The sequence below is a fragment of the Bactrocera tryoni genome, chromosome 2 (assembly GCF_016617805.1).
Source record: "Bactrocera tryoni isolate S06 chromosome 2, CSIRO_BtryS06_freeze2, whole genome shotgun sequence".
Lineage (NCBI taxonomy): Eukaryota > Metazoa > Arthropoda > Insecta > Diptera > Tephritidae > Bactrocera > Bactrocera tryoni.
This window is the reverse complement of record NC_052500.1, coordinates 25134372-25152647: the sequence shown is the minus strand read 5'-3', so window position 1 is coordinate 25152647 and position 18276 is coordinate 25134372. Positions and strand designations below refer to the sequence as shown.

General features: G+C 40.0%; 1 protein-coding gene across 1 annotated transcript in view; it reads left to right on the top strand.

The window, feature by feature from the left end:
* LOC120768126 (protein O-mannosyl-transferase TMTC2) overlaps positions 1 to 18276 on the top strand; it is a 266237-nt gene that overhangs the window by 228114 nt on the left and 19847 nt on the right. The window contains exons 4-6 of the mRNA XM_040094680.1: positions 13445 to 13997; positions 14088 to 15396; positions 15570 to 15684. Of these exons, the coding sequence (XP_039950614.1) occupies positions 13445 to 13997; positions 14088 to 15396; positions 15570 to 15684 (1977 nt within the window). The remainder of the gene's footprint in view (positions 1 to 13444; positions 13998 to 14087; positions 15397 to 15569; positions 15685 to 18276) is intronic.

Sequence of the window (18276 nt, the reverse complement as noted above, 5' to 3'; positions counted from 1 at the left end):
TTGAGCTAAATTTTATATTTCAGGTGAATGGAATGAGGAACACAATATTTTTTTTTTCTAGCCGTCACATATCAGTGCTCAGCATTAATACCCCTTGTGTATATCTACCATAAAATACGTTCCCATAAATAAGTAGTCATTAGCAGTCGGTTTAAAGTAATATCATCCACCATAGGAGATTAGCTTTGCCAGGTATCCTTCAAAGCTCTTATCAATTTCATTTTGTCTTCTTCAATTATCAGAAACCTTGTAATAACTATAATAGCTATCAGCTATATATTTGCCACCGCATTCTTCATATGCCCAAACTATCCTCAAGCTTTTCCATTTTTATTTTTGTCTGCATCTTTTATGAAACAAATCTTGAAACAATATTTTTCTCGCTGGCTGAAACGTCCTAATATCCCTCTATGCAATTTCACAGTTAAAACTTGGACTTTTTAAACTTTCTAATTAAGTATAGCGCCAAGTCGGTCGAACAAATAGTGTGTCATTTTATATTTTATCAAAGCGCTGCAGTGAGTTGATTTAATTATCTATTAAAGTGAAGAAAAAAAGAGAGCAGCGTCTCGAAGAAAGGCAAGGCGCAACGAAATTAAATGACAACTTTGCAAACTTATCCACATATTTGCAGCAACTTTTCCTAATGGACTATTTTAACGTGCGAAAAGTTTGCGCGCCGCTCAATGTCGCTGAATCAACCAAAGCGCTAAACAAATTAAAACAATTATAAACAAGTTTTCCAACAACTTCTTATTGCTTACAGCTGAAGAGCGGCGAAAGCGCGACAGACATAAAGTGAAGTGTTGAAGAAGACACAAAAAAATAGTGTGGTGACCGTGCAAGTGAGTTGGGAATTGTTGCCTACATGGACATATGTGTAAGTACGGCTGTTGACAGCAAATTGGAAGCGTTTAGTCATTTGTTGATTTGTATGAGAGAGACTTACAGTACCGCTATAGTCCTTACTGGCATTGACAATTATGCTTTTGCAGTAATCCAACCTCCACATCATATACCACGTCTTCCAAAGGACGGAATCCAATTCTTTTTGGTTATGCGGCTAACAGGCTGTCACGATTTTTGTATAGGCCTCACCGTTGACTGTCCGTTTAATTAAATGAGTCCCGTTACAGCACCAAACCATCCTTCTGACTAGCTGGAGTGCTGTAGTTTGTAGACATTTTCTGCTGAACTGTTCACCTGATCTTCTGTGATTCAAAGATATTAAACTTGGCTTCATCCAAGAAAATATTGACTGACACTGTATGCTCAATTTTCATGCTCTTTCACCCATACATACCGCTGTTTCCTCATTCGTTGACTAAAACTAGATTTTATTGCAGGACGTCGGCCATTGAAACCTGCCTATCTGATAAACTTAGAAAATTGAAACACTGTTCAATATTCATCTGACTAACACACCTGCTTCTATTGATTTTATTTCGGATTCCAGATGAAGATTTATTAGCATTGGCAACTACCATTCACTAATTAAAGTTTTGCCAAACCTCCGGGGGATAGTTCAGAACTTGCTAACTGAATCCATCGATAATACTCGGAACATTTCGGTTGATATTTTCCATGACAATCTTGCAGATTTCATTCACTGACTTCTAACGCTGCTTATATTTCATATTTCTCATATCACATTTCTTTCCTAGCAAATAAACATTTCGGCGTTTATACCACACCAAGTTACGTTAAGAGGTCAATCCCAACAGGGATCTTACATATGACAGTTTCGGTCATAAGACACTAACAAATCAACAAAGCGCTTTGATTTTGAAATTTGTTGAGATGACTAATGTGAGTTTCGACTATGCTTCCCATTTCGCCGAAAATGAGACTGCCGAGATGTTTCAACCTCAGTCTTGCCAAGACTGGACACTCTCTTCTGTAAAATTTTGACAAATTATGTCCGACTAGAGTCTTACAGCATTAGTGCCTTTTGAAAAATGTCCAGTAAACACTCGTACGAATGAGGCAAAATGAACTTTGCTAAGGGAAAATAGTTCATGAGATCTCCCTATTCTACAAGTAGAATCACACAGGAACATTGAGAGACGACGAACGCCTGCTAAGCTTTCGCGAGTTTACTTTCTATATTACTAAAACGCAAGATGCTAATTGAAATCAAACTCGTTCCCATTTCGGTGTAAGCGAGCAAGCACACTCTTGCGAGCTCATCTTTCGGGCTGATTGATATTCAATGTAGCCTTAATACAATTTCAACGAGTTACCGGTACTAACAAGCTCATTCGAACTGCCGCCACGACTAACTTTGTGAAGAATGTTTCACTTTAACTCTTCGAACTTCTAAACAAAATCTTCCTTTTAACCTCAAATTAAGAGCTTTGAAAGACAAAATTGCGGTAGAAGTCTTTGGCTTGCAAAACATTTTCTATTCGGTTCTTATTTCATAGAAAAATAATATTTCTTCTTGATACTTAGTTAAATATTTTTTACAATATTCTGACATTATTACATGTGAAACCTTTCAATGGGACATATCTACATAGCCGGTAACCCTACTTTATCCCATTTATGTCTCTTTAATAAGTGACAACCCCATTCCCAATATGTCTCTTATTTTTTAAAACCATATTTTTCGTATCGTTATTGATTTGACTTAAAAATGTTACATTAGAGATCACCATATCAGAGACAACTATGGTAAACTATCTTTCTTCGAGTTTCCTACACACATTTTGTTGATGTTCCTACATTATGAGTTAAATTTTATTTTCCAGGTAAATGGCAACCCTTTTGAAAATATAAAATGCAAACTTCACATGAAAAATGTATACGCTTCGACAATGCTCTTTTGAAAATCTCTGCAAAAGCATTCTGCGAATTCGGAGTCTATAATCTATAAATCCTACTGTGGGCGAAAAATAGTAAAAATTGTAATTTAAATTTCGCTCGAAAACCTATTCACCAAAATATCATTGGTATAACTGTCAGTGACATCTTTGCCAAATGTCACATCAAAATAATCATTAGTGTTCAGTAAACACCTGTCTTTTTGAAGCACATAAAATGCATTCGGCGCTTTTTACCATTGAATTTTGCGAGCGGAATCAAATTTCTAAAGCCGAAAATTGTTCAAATTGTTGGAAAAGGTCTTCGATGATAGTTGCTTGTCGCGCGAAAGTGTTTTTGTTTGATAGAAATTATTGAAGGAAGGTCGTGGACAAGTTGATGAGGAATCACGTCCAGAACGGCTTTCAACATCAACTGATGATCAACGTGTCAATAAAATAAAGGAATTGATGCTTGAAAATCGTTGAGTAAGAGTCAAAGATCTTACTGAGAAAGTTGGAATATCGGAAAGATCAGTGAAAACCATTTTAAGATATCATTAGGTCTAAGAAAAGTGAAAGCACTATTTGTTCCAAAATTACACAATTTTTTCGAAAAACAGTGTCGCGTTAACGTCTGTGAAATAACTACTTGAATGTCATGAACCCATTACTGGTGATGATATCTATGCTTATGACCCGGAAACCGACGATCAATCAGCCGAATGTCGTAGAAAAGGTGAGCTGAAGCCGAAAAAACCACGTCAAGGCAGGTCAAAAATCAAGTTTATGTTGACAGTTTCCTACGATTATAGTGGTGTGGTCCACTCCGAATTCTTTCTGACCGGTCGTACTGTTAACAAGGAATACTCTTTTAGCGGTATCTGCGCGAATCTAATCGCAAAAAGAGGCCGAAATTAAAGTCGACAACTCTTGGTTTTTGCACCACAATAATGCATAACCGCTTACTGTATTGATTCTTCGTGAGTTTTTTGCCAAAGTTTCAACCAATCTCTTGCCTCAAACCTCGCATTCGTCTTATTTTAGCTCCATGTGACTTCTGGCTATTAGGCAAGCTCCGGGGAAACCATTTTGATTCAATTGAAGACATTAAACGTAAATTGCTACGCGAATTAAAGACTATCACGGAAATTGACTTTAACAACTGTTTCGAGGATTGCAAAAAACGTTGGCACTAGAGTATTGGAGCCAAGGGCGACTACTTTGAGGGGCACGACATAGATTTTAAAGATTAAGTTAATAATGTTAAAATTGAGAACAAAGTCTTACTAGTTTTTGCTCATAGTAGTATTTAAGTATTTGGTATAATATATGTATGTATATGTGTATGTGCTAGAGGCCAACTAACGGCTTTCGGCCAAAACAACAAAAAATCATTAAATTCTTTGAAAATTGAAACTTCAATTATATAGTATTCTCTAATTATCGTTAAGATTCACATTTTCGTCAATTACTTCGCTATTTGAGGCAATAAGGCATAAAATAAAACGAGCGTTAATTAAATTTCTTCTAAAGAATCTTTGTTTCCTACTTTCTTTTTCAACTTTCTAAGCAAATATGTGGGTTCCCAATTTTTAATTCCGCACAGCTAAGTTTTAGGTAGTTTGCGTTTATTTTTCCCACGCTCACTTTAACCCTTCAATTTTTATCGCAGGGCAGCCACTCTTCCCGAAAAAGGGAAACAGAGTACTTACTCGCTCTAGAATTACCAATGTAATTTAATTTGGCCTTAATAAAATTTACTTTCATACCGCTCCACCCAGATTATTTTTAACTAACTATGGCAAAGGGTTTAACAACTTGCAAAATAAACACGAAACATCTGAAAAACTCGAGCCACCCGGTGGACCGCTTTAACTGTGGCGCTGCTTTCACCCAAATGCCCTCAGCACTTCATACCTAAATCTCAAATCTAAATTTATTTGGTGCAATTTCCTTTTTATGTGCCTGCTTTAAAGTTGATTTTACTCGTTTTCTTTGCGCAGAGGCTTTCTAGAAAAATTGCTTGTCTTCGCTAATAAACCGCCCGCATTCACCCGCCTGACCATACGTCCGACCGTCTGTGGGTTTGATACATACACCATAAAAAGTCAGAGACGCTGTAGAGCAGAAAGAACCGGCTTCGTGGTATATGTGTGCATGTGTGTGTGTGTGTTCTACCGGCAATGCGTCACTATTTTATTTTATGACCCTCATTATAAGATTGAATTGGACGGCTTTTGGCATTGGTTGTCTTTGTGACCGTTAATATTAGGTTTGATGTGGTTTGTTGACTCTCTGTCTGTCGTCGTTCATCTTCTTATCACTCTTAAATTCCTTGCAGTGGTGATTTCGGTTTTTTATTACTTCTAACTGTATCCTACGCGACCCACTGAAGGTGAAACCTACACTGCTTGGGTGTTAGGAGCCAGCTTGCCGTGTGAGTAAAGAGCGTAACGAAAAATAAAAAAAATATACATATATTAAATATAGTCTGCGTGAGTTTAGACTCTGAAAGACATAGAACGGAACGTAATAAAAAACGCAAGACTGTAAGCTGCTGTTGGAAATAAACATAAATCAATTTATACGATATTCGCGCCATCCACATTAATTCGGTGCGTCCTTGCCGCCTGCATGTGCCACATTGATTTCGGATGATTTACGCAGGTTGTCCGACGTAATAGCACATTTGGAGGAGCATAAAAATCGGCAGTGTCACGCCCTAGTTAGTTGAAATAAGGTAGACTCCTGAGTAATCTTAAGCTACTGTCGGCAGCAATAGCAACTCTTATATAGGGTGCTCTTGACAGGCTATGGCAGATTCTAGAGGAATAGCTGTCAAACCATTAGTTAAAGTGAAGCAATCATAGGCGTACTTACTGGTCTAATAGACATTCATGCGGTAAGATTAGACATTTTGTCGAACGCTAGCTGTCAAAATAGCCAGCCGTCGCAAGACTGAAGTTGAAAAACCTCGACAGTCGTATCTTCGACAAACCAGAAGACGAAGCCTAGTTAACATTAGCCTTCTGAACAAATGGATGTTAAACTCAAGGCGCTTTTTAGTTTTATGAGGATATAAGAGTTTTAGTAGCACAATGGATCCGAGTTCTCAGCTGTCCGTGCGAGATCCCTGTTAGGAAAGACCACTTAACCTCATCTAAGCTAAATTGTCAAAGTAAATGACCAATTGATTTTCAAAACGCACGCCTGTGGAAAACTTATTTTTATCAACAAATTATATATTACGGTAGGGCACATTTTTCTAACAAAATTGTATATTTAAGGTACTAAAAATCTTAAAATTATTCTTCAGGCCTCTAAGCATCCACATAAATTTTCGAAATTTACTGAATGTATTACTAATAATCAAAAGGGGGTCTCTTATTCGAGACTGTTGTTTTCTTTTCATTGGAGGTGTTTTTTTACGTGGCGGGTCCCACACCCAGTGCACAACCCTGGTCTGGAATAGTTCGCCTTCTCACTTTCAAACGGAAGTTCATTGGCTACGCAGAGGATACTTAGTCTAAGACCGGAAGTCGTGAGCTGCTTCAGTCATATGTAAAAGAATCGTTTTTGGCCACTGCGAAGTGAATGGCGCTCAGAGAACTTTCCACACTTGCCTGAACTTCTGCACATGACCCCATCCTCTAGTAAAGAAGAAGAAGAATATTACTATTATTAATTGTTTAAAAACTGAAGATGGAGACAGCATTATCCTCAATGGCGCGTACGCTACAAGAAAACTATCTGTGCATTTCTTATTTCCCACTTCCATGCAAATCCTTGTTCTTCTTCTTCTTCTTTGGCTCTATAACCTTGTATCGATCTGAGCCGAGAACGCAAAACTTCGGCAGTTGCATCTATGCTTTACAAGGTCACGTCAATTGTATATGTCCAGTGCAGACAGGACGGTATACATTTGGGTTCCGTTGGAGCATCGCCTTCCATGAGTACGATATGGTCTAACCTGAGCAATCATTGTATATTATTTTTATGTGCCCAGCTATAGTAATATCGCCGTAGAGCTCATACAGTTCGTGGTTTCATTTTCTTTGGTACTCATTGCTCACACGGTTCGCACCAAAGGCATTGCGGAGATCAGTTCTATATATATATATATTCAATACTCCAAAGATAACTAGTTCCAACAGGATCTCCATGATTCCAATTTATATGGATCCAACAATTGATTGACCCGAATGAAAAGATGTGAATTTGGATCAATTAGACCAACTGACAAAAGGATAGTCACATACATCCAAGACTATATTCAACCAGTAACTACGATGAAATGGTCTACTATTGAGGTCAAATTAATGGAAATTATAGATATCAGTTCTCTGTATTTTTGTTTGCTAAAAAAGTTATATTAAGTGTGCTACGAAGTTTGTAACACCGAAAACGAAACGTCGGAGACCCTATAATGTGGTAGTGTATATATGTATATAAGGAAAAGATCAGCGTCATATCCTGAGCCGAATTAGCCAATCCAGTCTTTTTGTCCATCTATATTTCCGATCATCTGTTTGTACATATACGAATTAGCCCCTCAGTTTTTGAGATATCGTGCTGAAATTTCGCATATTTCCTTTTCTTCTTAGAAACTTCATATACACGTATATATTTCAGAACCACAGGTTTCGAACTACTGTAGAAAATTTATTTGTAGCTGTCATACAAACTGAACGATACAAATCATGTCCTTGTGAGCAGTCTTTTATATTCATGAAGAATATAAAACACTGCTTATATTATAGCTTCGTTAACTTTTTATTTATTTTAATAAAAGCTTTAAACTTCTAAAAAGACACCCTGTTTAACATATGTTCATTAATGGAATAAGTACAGATGCCCGCTCTTTAATACATTTTCGTAGGTACTAACTCACCAGTCGGCATCAGTGCTAACCAAAAAGAATATTTACCATTTAGCAGTAGTATAAACTCGTAATCACTGACATCAAGTTGAAAATAAAATTGAGCGATACGTTAAGGCCACGTAGCATATTAAGCGTTAATAGTGCTCTCAGAAATACTACTTAAATTGGTACTAGAATTGGTCAATAAGTATTCTAATCTTACATATATTTAAAAGAAACTCAAGAATGTGGTTGAGCTTTTCTTGGTAGAACGTTGCTCTCCAGGAGGCTGGTAGATCACTTCACTTGTTTGTTTGCAGGAGTTTACCAAGGCATTAGCCAATGGGTTTGGGTGGTCGCGAAGTTTAGAAATATTTTTCATTCTGCTGTGCTCTATCTCCTTCTTTACCATAGGAATATCAAAGCCATGGGAGAGACTTCTGAGAATATTTCTACAAAATTTGTGCCGGACTTTATACTTCTATCCTTATCTAAATGCTTTTAAATTCCATTTTCGTTTTGTTCTTTTTGAGGAAATGATATAAACGCTAGCAAACCTTGAACTTTTCCAACTGTTTTGTTATGTTTGAGGTGATTGACGAATTTCTGTTGTAGATATGGTATTTGGTACTCTTCAAAAAAGAAAAAAAAAACAGAAAGCATGCTAGTGATGGACCTGGCCATCAAAATTATTCACAACGTCAAAGAAGTCATGCAATTATGATCGAAAACTCAACCTTTGGAGATGACATGTGTGCTAGCAAATTTGTTTAGCTTAGAAGACATGCTTGAATATCGCTCCGGAGCTTTAAAAAGATGTGAATGATTCATACTTGCTCAAAAAGAATTTTATTGTTGTCATGTCCGAATACTTATACATTTCCTCAATAGTTTTAGAGAATCATACACCGGAACGAAAACAAATATTTTGTCATAATTATTGACATTACTTAATTTTTCCTTTATTATAGCATTAAATATATACATTATATGATATTTATGTAAGTATAAATCCTAAAGTTGTTCCTAAGCAATATAAATATGTACATTTATTGGAGCATTAATTGAAAAACAAAGGCTGCTTTAGTGATTTCCACTTGAGTGAAATGGAATGTGGCATATGCTAAATAAGCTTTAAGCTCTACGAACAAACATCTGTTGGCAAATTTATTTTATTAACACAGTTTACAGCTGTAAGTGTGCCATAATGCAAACTTAAACAATTTATTAAGATTCTATACTCTTGCTTAAACAATATAAGCGCAATAATCGTAAATAAATGTATAACTGTGACTGCCTAGGACCACAGAGTGCTGCATAAACATAGATTTGGTGGGCAGAGAAGCAATTTTGTGGAAGATTAGTTTCGCAAGTTTATCTATGTGGAAAAAATATAGTAGTTCTTGGGCAAATAATGGACGTTTAACTTAATAACTGGTTCATAATCCTTTTGGAAATGCGCCTTTTTAAGAAGGCATTTATTTTCAAGAAAATCTTATATTTTATAATTTCACCAAAAAGTGTTGCCTACTCATTGATATCCTCCCATAATTCTGCCAATATATCAAGCACAAGTAACGGGGTTTTCAATAAGAGCGCTATATAGTTTTTTTGGGATATCAATGAAATTCTTTATTCCTGTGAAAGTACATTCAACGCCATTATATGCGGAGCTTGATTTCTTTTGCTTGGCAATCGCGGCCACGCATGCAGAAGTCCAGATCCTGAATCCAATTTTCGATGGTTTTCAAACATAAATCGGCCGATACTGCTGCGATTTGACGTTCGATGTTCAACGAAGTTGATCAGTCGTCGCTACCTTGTTGGCATAGACCATAGACTTGAAGTAGCCTCACAGGAAATAATCTAACGGCGTCAAATTGCACGACCAAGCAGGCCAAATGAGTGGACCATTTCGTGAGATAACACGTTCACCAAACTTGGTTTTCAATAAATCGATTGTGACATTCGCTGTGTGGCTTTTGGCAGCCGTTCTGTTGGAACCACATATTGTCCAAGCCCATATCAACCAAGTCGGACCAAAAATATTCGGTTATAATTGAGCCTTAGTGATTCGCATTCACAATAACAAGTCGATCCTGATCATCACGGAAGAAGTACGGCCCATGACGTCGGCCGATAAACCGCACCAAACCGTGATTTTTTCGGGATGCAAGGGTGAATGGTGGAATACGTGTGTTTTGCTGCCTGACCAATAACGCATATTTTGCATATTGACGAAGCCATTCATACAGAAATGAGCCTCATATCTGAAGATTATTTTTCGATGAAAATCCAGTTCATTTTGAATTTGTTGCTCAGCCCAATGCACGAACATACGACGATTCTGGTGGCCAAGCGGCTTCAGTTCTTGAATCAATTTGATCTTATAAGGATGTAGGCCAAGATCTTTTTGCAAAATTTACACAACGACGTCACAGAGAAGTCCAACGCTTAAGAACGACGTGTGAGAGACAGACTTGGGTCTTCCTCAATTGATGCGCTAGCGGCAGCAATATTCTTGATACTAAGATTCTTTGTCTCACTGGCATGGGAACATTTTTTACAATGCCTGTGTATTATAATTATTCTACTAGACGCTCAATTGTTGATCTGACAGGACGATTATGACGACCATAAAATGAACGCTATTAAAGTTCAGGCTACTGACTCCGAAATTCGTTGGTAAATTTTAATAAATTCGACACGTTGTTGGACCACATATCTTTCCACGATGAAATGGCAAACCTAACTGAAGAGAATTGTCAAAAGAGCGGGAAAAATATGGCGTCGTTTGATGTCTCTAATGGTCTGCTTTTGTAGCGTTGTTTTGAAAAAACCCGTTATGACATCGTTGTTAAAATTTTCTAGAATATCTAGAAAACGGTTTTTGTAGACTTGAGGATACTGTTATCCAAGTAGAGGTACTTTTTTCAAAATTCACAAATATCTCTTGAAAATTTCTGAATAAATTAAAGTAATGATGAAACGGTTCTGAAAATCATATAATGGACATATGTAGCTGACCACACAAATCTTCTCGGTGCCTTATATGGTACAGTGCAACTGAACTTAAGTTAACAGTTTGCATGTGCCAAGGGAAAGAGAGAGAAGAAAGGTGGAGACAAAGTGAAGAGAAAGTAAAAAAATTCGACAAAATTTAATCAAAAATATTAAATTACTTTAAAGCCTAAACTCCCTTTAATATTTCTTATCCACCAATACATATAAATATATGCACATTCATGAGAGACACACTTTTACGAACAACACTTACGTAATTATTTGCACAAACAACACAGTTAACGGTGCACGCGAGTATGTAAACGCCGTCCATGCGCTGCACACTGGTCACTAGCGCGAGTCAAATAGCAATGTTCGCCTACATTGTCGCTGTCTCGTATGTTTAAATCGGCAATTAATCAACTCAATTGCGCAAACAAGCCAAAACGGGAACACCCCACACGCGAAAATAAGCCGCCAATTCGATGGTTGTTCTTGTAAATGGCAGTGCAAACATGCCGCATGGGAAGAGAGAGAGAGAGAGAGAGAAAGAAAGAGGTAGACGGTGTGCCGGAAGGGCTTGTTGGACGATTTGGCCGTGCTCGACGGGGTATGAGACGAGTGAACAGCTAGACAGGCGTAACGTCGTGTGTCGACCGACGTTCACGCAAATTTATGTTTGCCCAGAAGAACTTTGACTGCACTTAGTCGTGACCACCTACCGCCGCACTTCGATTTCCATAGCTCTACGCGTACGACGTACAAATAAAGTTTAGACAACTTATTGCCCTAACAAGCGTCCGCGCGCCGATACGCAAGAGAAATTAGGGATGTGGTATGCTATATTGCTTATTGACTGAGCTGGCCGGCAGCGAGGTGGACAAGTAGGAACATCTGCAATTTATTCCGGCTGGGTGAAATGGGAACGGTTGCCTGTCTATACACCCCGTTATCAAACATATACAAGTATACTAGGGTGGTCCGACAAGTGCATAGCTTCGCAGACTTTTGGGCGCCAATATCATGTATTTTCGCATCATATATAGTACATTCTTGTAGACGGCTGTTTTAAAACTCCAGCTCCGAAGCGAATTTTATAACGTAAGAAAAGTCCACAATTGAAAGAGTAACAGATAGATGAGACAATAGGAATCAATAGATCGTATGGCTTTCTTAGCTCACACCTGCCAAAAAGCGCAATTGTGAGACCACTCCCTGTGGTGTTTGCCTAAGTGTAATCTGAAGGAGTTTCACGAATACCGACGGAAATTATATCCACTGTCGTACCCTGAAGACCAACGAGCTGTCGGCAGCTGCTCTGAAAAATGCGAAAACTGTCTTATCGGTCGAAAAATTTTTATTATACGTAACAAAAGTCCATGATCTGGTATTGACAGTACAACGTTTGAAGGAGCTCGAGATAGATGTGGCTGTAGGGATCTCAACAGATCACATAGCCGCGCAATGATTCTCTCTTTAGCCCATACCTGCCAAGAAGAACAACTGTGAGACCACTTTACAGCAATGTTTGATGACGCTTAAGTGCAATCCGAAGGAGTTTCACAACCATCGACGAAACGTAGATCCACTGGTATACTTCGAAACCAACGAGCAGTCGGAAAATTGGACTCTACACGGCCAACTCTCAAAAAGGCGAAAACTGTTCTATCAGACAAAAAATGTTTAGTTTCCGTTTTCTGGTATTCACAAAGTGTGGACTATATCGATTTCCTAGAGAAACTAAATCGGTCACAGGGCACAACTAAGCTAAACTGCTTAGCCGTACCGACTTCAAGTTGCAAAAAACGCCCCCTTTTGGCGAAGGAAACATTGCTCTTCTATTATGACAGTGCACCATTTCCCAACCCCGCTGTCGCCCCAGCAAAAGTGGTGAAAATGTGGTACGAACTGCCGCCATCTACCATATTCCCTTGGTTTTTGGTACTAAATGACTTCTTTTCATCCTGCAGAAATTTGAGTCGAATAAGAAGGCTATGACCGCCATTGAGTAGTTCTTTGTAGGTCTCGAAGTCTTTGTAGATCTCGAAGTCTTTGTAAATCTCGAAGTAGTTCTTGTAGGTCTCGAAAAAAAAATTTTCTGACGGGTTAAATAATTTGGAGCAACTTTGTTAAAGTGTATCGAGTTCAAAACAGGCTAAGGCTATACCATGAACTTGTCGGACCACCCTCACACTTCCGTATCTAAGTTTATACTAGTAAATATATATAGTTATGTGGTTGCTTATCATGCATGCGTCGCTGCTGTTTGGTCTTGTTGTCATTATTATTGCTGTTGTGTGGGCTATTGTTGCTGCTAAAAGAGCCGTAAAGGAAAATTAATTGGCTACGCTGCGTAGGCCGCACTTAATCATTTTAATTAATATGACAGGTGATCCGACAGTGCATAAGAGAATGCTCCCTCAGCGCACCACCAGCCAAGGCATCCCATAAGCAACAACCATCCGCAACACTATGCAGCAATAAGATGGCAAAGCAAGACGATAGCAGAAGGTGGTGCGAAACTTGTTGAATGGCCGAAGTTGAAGAAGAAGCAGCCTGGTACGCATATCCAATTACCACTGCTTACCGTTTGCTAAATCATGCACCCCTGGCGCCATATTGCTTTTAATTAGTTTGACTCTTGACACTGGCCTCATTTATTTAAGTTGATGCTCTTGGTCACACACATACACATTCACATTCATCTAGTATAATGTCCTGCACGTATTACAGCTTTCTGACTTTGCATACCACTCGACTTTTTCACTTGCAGACGCGCCATACTGGCCAACACTGATGTCTCCGGCCATACGCCTTGGCAGAGTATCTTCCAACATGATTACTGGGGTACACCGCTCACCGATGCCGGCTCGCACGGCTCCTACCGACCACTGTGCGTGCTCAGTTTTCGTTTCAACTTCCTGCTGGGCGGCTATACACCTTGGGGCTTTCATCTCATCAATAATCTGATGCACTGTTTGGCCACTGGTTTGGTCGTGAAGTTGGCGCGTTACTTCCTAAACTCCGTTTGGGGTGTGCTGGCGACGGGCGCCATCTTTGCGGCGCATCCCATACACACCGAGGCTGTGACGGGTATTGTGGGCCGCGCTGACCTAGCGGCCTGCATTTTCTACTTGCTGACATATCTAATGTATATGCGGCACATAGTGTGGCGTGAACGTGGCGAGTCGCGACAGTGGTGGGCGCTAATACTCACGCTGGTATTATCACTTGTAGCTTTACTTTTCAAGGAGACGGCGATTACGGCGCTGCTGGTATGCGCCATATTCGACAGCTTACGTGGGCTGTGCGGCTTTCGCGACAAGGTAAGTAGCTGCGGGTTCTTAGGGTTTACTAAATAACTGCTGTAATGACCACCATTTTTCAAAATTTCCTTTACGACTTTGCCATTGCAGCACCGCATGCGCACGCTCTGCATACTGGCCGTGTCGCTTATGTGCATCGTCTATTGGCGTCTCCTAGTGCTTCCGCGTCCGCAAACCGCCTTCTCAACAGCTGACAATCCAATCGCGAAAATGCCTTCGATGTGGACACGCTTCCTGACCTTCCTCTACCTGCCCGTCTTCAATTTCAGTCTACTGCTGAGTCCGCGTGTGCTCAGCTTCGACTGGGGCATGGACGCCATACCGCGCATAACCTCAATACGTGATGAACGCAATCTACTTAGCTTTGCTTTCTACAGCACGCTGGCCGCACTGGCCTTCAAGTGCTTTAAATATTTGTGGCGGCGACGCGCCGAGCGCATCGCAAAAGAGCAACGCCATGCACAACAACAACAGCAGCAACTGCGCAAGTCACGTTCGAAAAAGAAGTATCGCATACCGGACATAACGGCCGCGGCATTGGATTCAAATTCGACATACAGCTTACTAGATGCAACAGCGTTAAGCCGCGCGCCTTACAGCGCCGCAACCAGTACAACAACGACGACGATGCAGTCACTGTTACAGCCCGAGGCGTTGCCGAACTCGGCACACCTGCCGTGCCATTGCCACGATTGTAAGCAGGAGCTTAGCTCTGCGCATCATACCGCTACGTGTCGCGCGCTCAATAATAATAACAATAACAATGTGCAGTGGCTGAATACGAACGCGTTCAGCGATTGTTGTTGCCATCAGTTATTTCAGTCTTCCAGTGGCGCGCCACATCTGCTGGCGGTGGCGTTGCGTAAAGCGCTCATGGCGGTGGTGCCGCGCTCATCGCGCAGCAGTAGTCGCTGCAGCAGCAGCACGACGGCCAGCAACAACAGCTCCGGCAGCAATACCTCCAGTAGTAGCAACTGCAGCAGCGCTTCAGCAATGCAGGCGACAGATCAACAGCGCGCACGTCTAACAGCGTCACCTACTGCGTTAACACCGCGCGCCGCGCAGCATACCAACAACGCGTGTATACTGTTGATGGCTTTGTCATTTCTAACGCTGCCGTTTATACCCGCTACGAATTTATTCTTCTACGTCGGTTTCGTGGTTGCCGAACGCTTACTTTACTTGCCCAGTGTCGGCTATTGCCTATTGGCTGGCTATGGTATTGGCAAGCTGATGGAGCGCGTACGCTCGCCGGCCGCACGCAAGCGTAAGGTGGCGCTGATACTCGGTTTCAGCCTACTATTGAGCGTGCTCGGCGCTCGTACGGTGCAGCGCAACTACGACTGGTACGACGAGGAGAGCCTCTTTCGTAGCGCGGTGCAAGTGAATCCACCAAAAGGTAGGCGAAATAAAACTAAAATGTGTAGCATATCTGCGCATATATGTAGCTGAGACCTCTATAAAAGACATTATAATTCTTAATTAGTTGACTTTATTTCAATTTTTATTAGTTCTATTTTAATCTCTTGCAAGTTATTAGTAATTACAATATATTTTTGGTTCACTTCATAGCTCTTGGCAACTTAGGAAGTGTACTTAGCTCTCAAGGACGTTATGAAGAAGCACAGGAAGCGCTGATTGAGGCGATTAAGCATAGACCGAATATGGCGGATGTGCATTTCAATTTGTAAGTACTTAAAAATTTGATTTTAATTATATTTCAAATATATGAATGACACTGAAAGTTGTCTTAGAATGTTATATAAAATACTCAGGTCAAAAATTAAATTACAGCTCGATTCTAGAATGATTAAAATTCATGAAATTTATTTTCAAGCCATGTACATAGGTAAAGCCTATTTTCCGCTAACCGTTGTGTCGTAAAGATTGTCCAAGCTCAAACAATTTTCTCCATATGCCTGAACACTGAGAGAACTCAAAGAAAGGTCTCCTCATTTTAATAAAGAGTATGAGGTTAATACATTCCAAGAGGGTTTTTGTTAGAATTTTCGGGGAATATATTGTTAGCTGTATTCGAAACTCCGAGAGAGAGAGAGAGAGAGAGAGGTATAGAAAAATATACAAACTCCGAAACTATTGTCCTTGTTTTCAACCAAAGCACCTACTGATTAATTCTGAAAAAAGACATTAAATATTGGAAAGTGTCGAATCGAACAATCAACTGACATAAACTGAAAAAAAAAAAAATGTTTATGTAGTAGTATAAAATCTCTATATTTATAAAGGGTGATCCACACATTTTTAAATAAAAAATGCAGAAACTTCAAATTTAACGGAAAATGATTATTATCATTCCAAAGAACATTCTTTGGCACTTATGCTTTCAAATGTTGGCCACGGCTAAGTCTCAGATGCTTCATCCGTTTAGTCCATTTTTTGATGGCTCGTTTGACCATTTTTACTGGTAACTGTAATGTTTTGCTCTAAGTCCTGAATCGAAGCGGGATTGTCCGCATAGACTTTAGGTTTTACATATCCCCACAGGGAAAAGTCTAACGGTGTGATATCACATGACCTTATTGGCCAATCGAACGCCCCAAAATGTGAAATTATCTGCTCACCGCAGTGTTCTCTCAATAAATACATTGAATGATGTGATCGTCGATTGACTTTTACATTCTCATCGGTCTCATTTTTGAAGAAATATGGATCGAAGATTCCATCGACCCGCAAACCAAAGATGTTGCTTGGGAAGGTCGAGCGGCTTCAATTCTTGCACAAGCTGTAATTAGTACGCTTTCAATTTAAGATCTAAGACGTAAAATGCACCAAATATTTCCATACGTCAAACCGAGTTACTGCGCTAGGCGCCGAAACGAACTTCAGATATTCCACACGCCATTTTTTCTCCAAGAAACTGCTATTTTCAGAACGGCCGATGATGGACGACTAAAGGATATAGCTGCCCTACAAACTGATCGGTTCAACTCAAGTGCCGTGAATCCTGGATAACACTAACTGATCTACAGCCTTCTTGCCCTTTTAGACTCCCACGGATTTTTGACCTTTGACTTAAAATGGACATTGCCTGGACTATTAGATGGACAGATTTGAACCCTAGGCTGGTGGTCGTAGTATTCTCTCACCTGAGTATGCAGTGGAGACATCTCCCATAAAAGGCTGTTGGGGTAATACCAAAGCCGCCACTAAAGGCCAAGAAAGTCTTGAAGTACGTTCCCCTGCTGTCATCATTAAGCTGGTGTAGTAGGTGTAAGTTGATGCGCTGGTTGGTTCTGAACACATTGCCTCATAAGGGTCTGCGTCCACCATCTCCTTGACCTCGTTACTGAGCTAACCTTCGAACTATATAAGGGGCTGTATTACTGATAGGTGGATAGTGACTCTGAGTAGGGGCCAAAAAAAATAATGATAAATTTAAATAAGAACGAGGACGAAAGTAGGTCGGAACCAACCTCAGTGAAACTAAAAGGTTTCTGGGGAGGGACATCATCACTTAGAAAGATGAAATCGTTCCCCGAAACAAGTGAAGGTCATACCGGGAGAGAATGGATAACCGTTATTGGGTTTGTTATTGTAGCGGCAGAATTTTGCCAAGTTGACAGTCCGGATAAAAAATCCGGATGCGTTCCAGTTACGTAACGCCAACTGTAATGGGAACGGCATGGCTTTCCTTCGCTAGGGGCAGCAAAAATAGGGGGAATCGCTAGGAATCTGCACACAGAAACCAAAAATGCGAGGTGGACACGCCAGTAGAAGAATATCTGCTAAGTTTATGGTGGCATGGAGTCGCCAGCGAGCGCTCTATGGGCTCTGTGAGCAAGCGTGTGATCGCAGCTAAAAAACTGAATTCAGGCCATCGGCTTGCGAAGGAGGTTTTGAATCAAAATAAGTACTCTTAGTTTCACTATTCACTACAGGATTTTTAATAGCTTCCACTATTATGGTTTCTCCAAAAGTATCTCTGTTAAAAATTTAAGAAATCCTTAAAGAAATTTCATTGCTGGCAAAATAGTTGTATATACAGATATAACAGCCTCATTCAATAAATACTGGTTCACAAACTCAACAAACTAAAATAATCACCTTCAACGTTCGAGCGTTTTACAACTTACTTTAATTCCGCTTCAAGTGTCCACATCTACTTTTCCAGTCAGAGCACACTTATGCACCGGAGTGCGGATTACTTAAATGTTGCATATTATCATCCATTCGATTTTCTGCGCTTTTTGTTCATTTTTTCCCCCTTCTTTTTTTGCTTGCATTTGCTGCCTTCCTGCAGCTGCCTGCGTATTGCTAT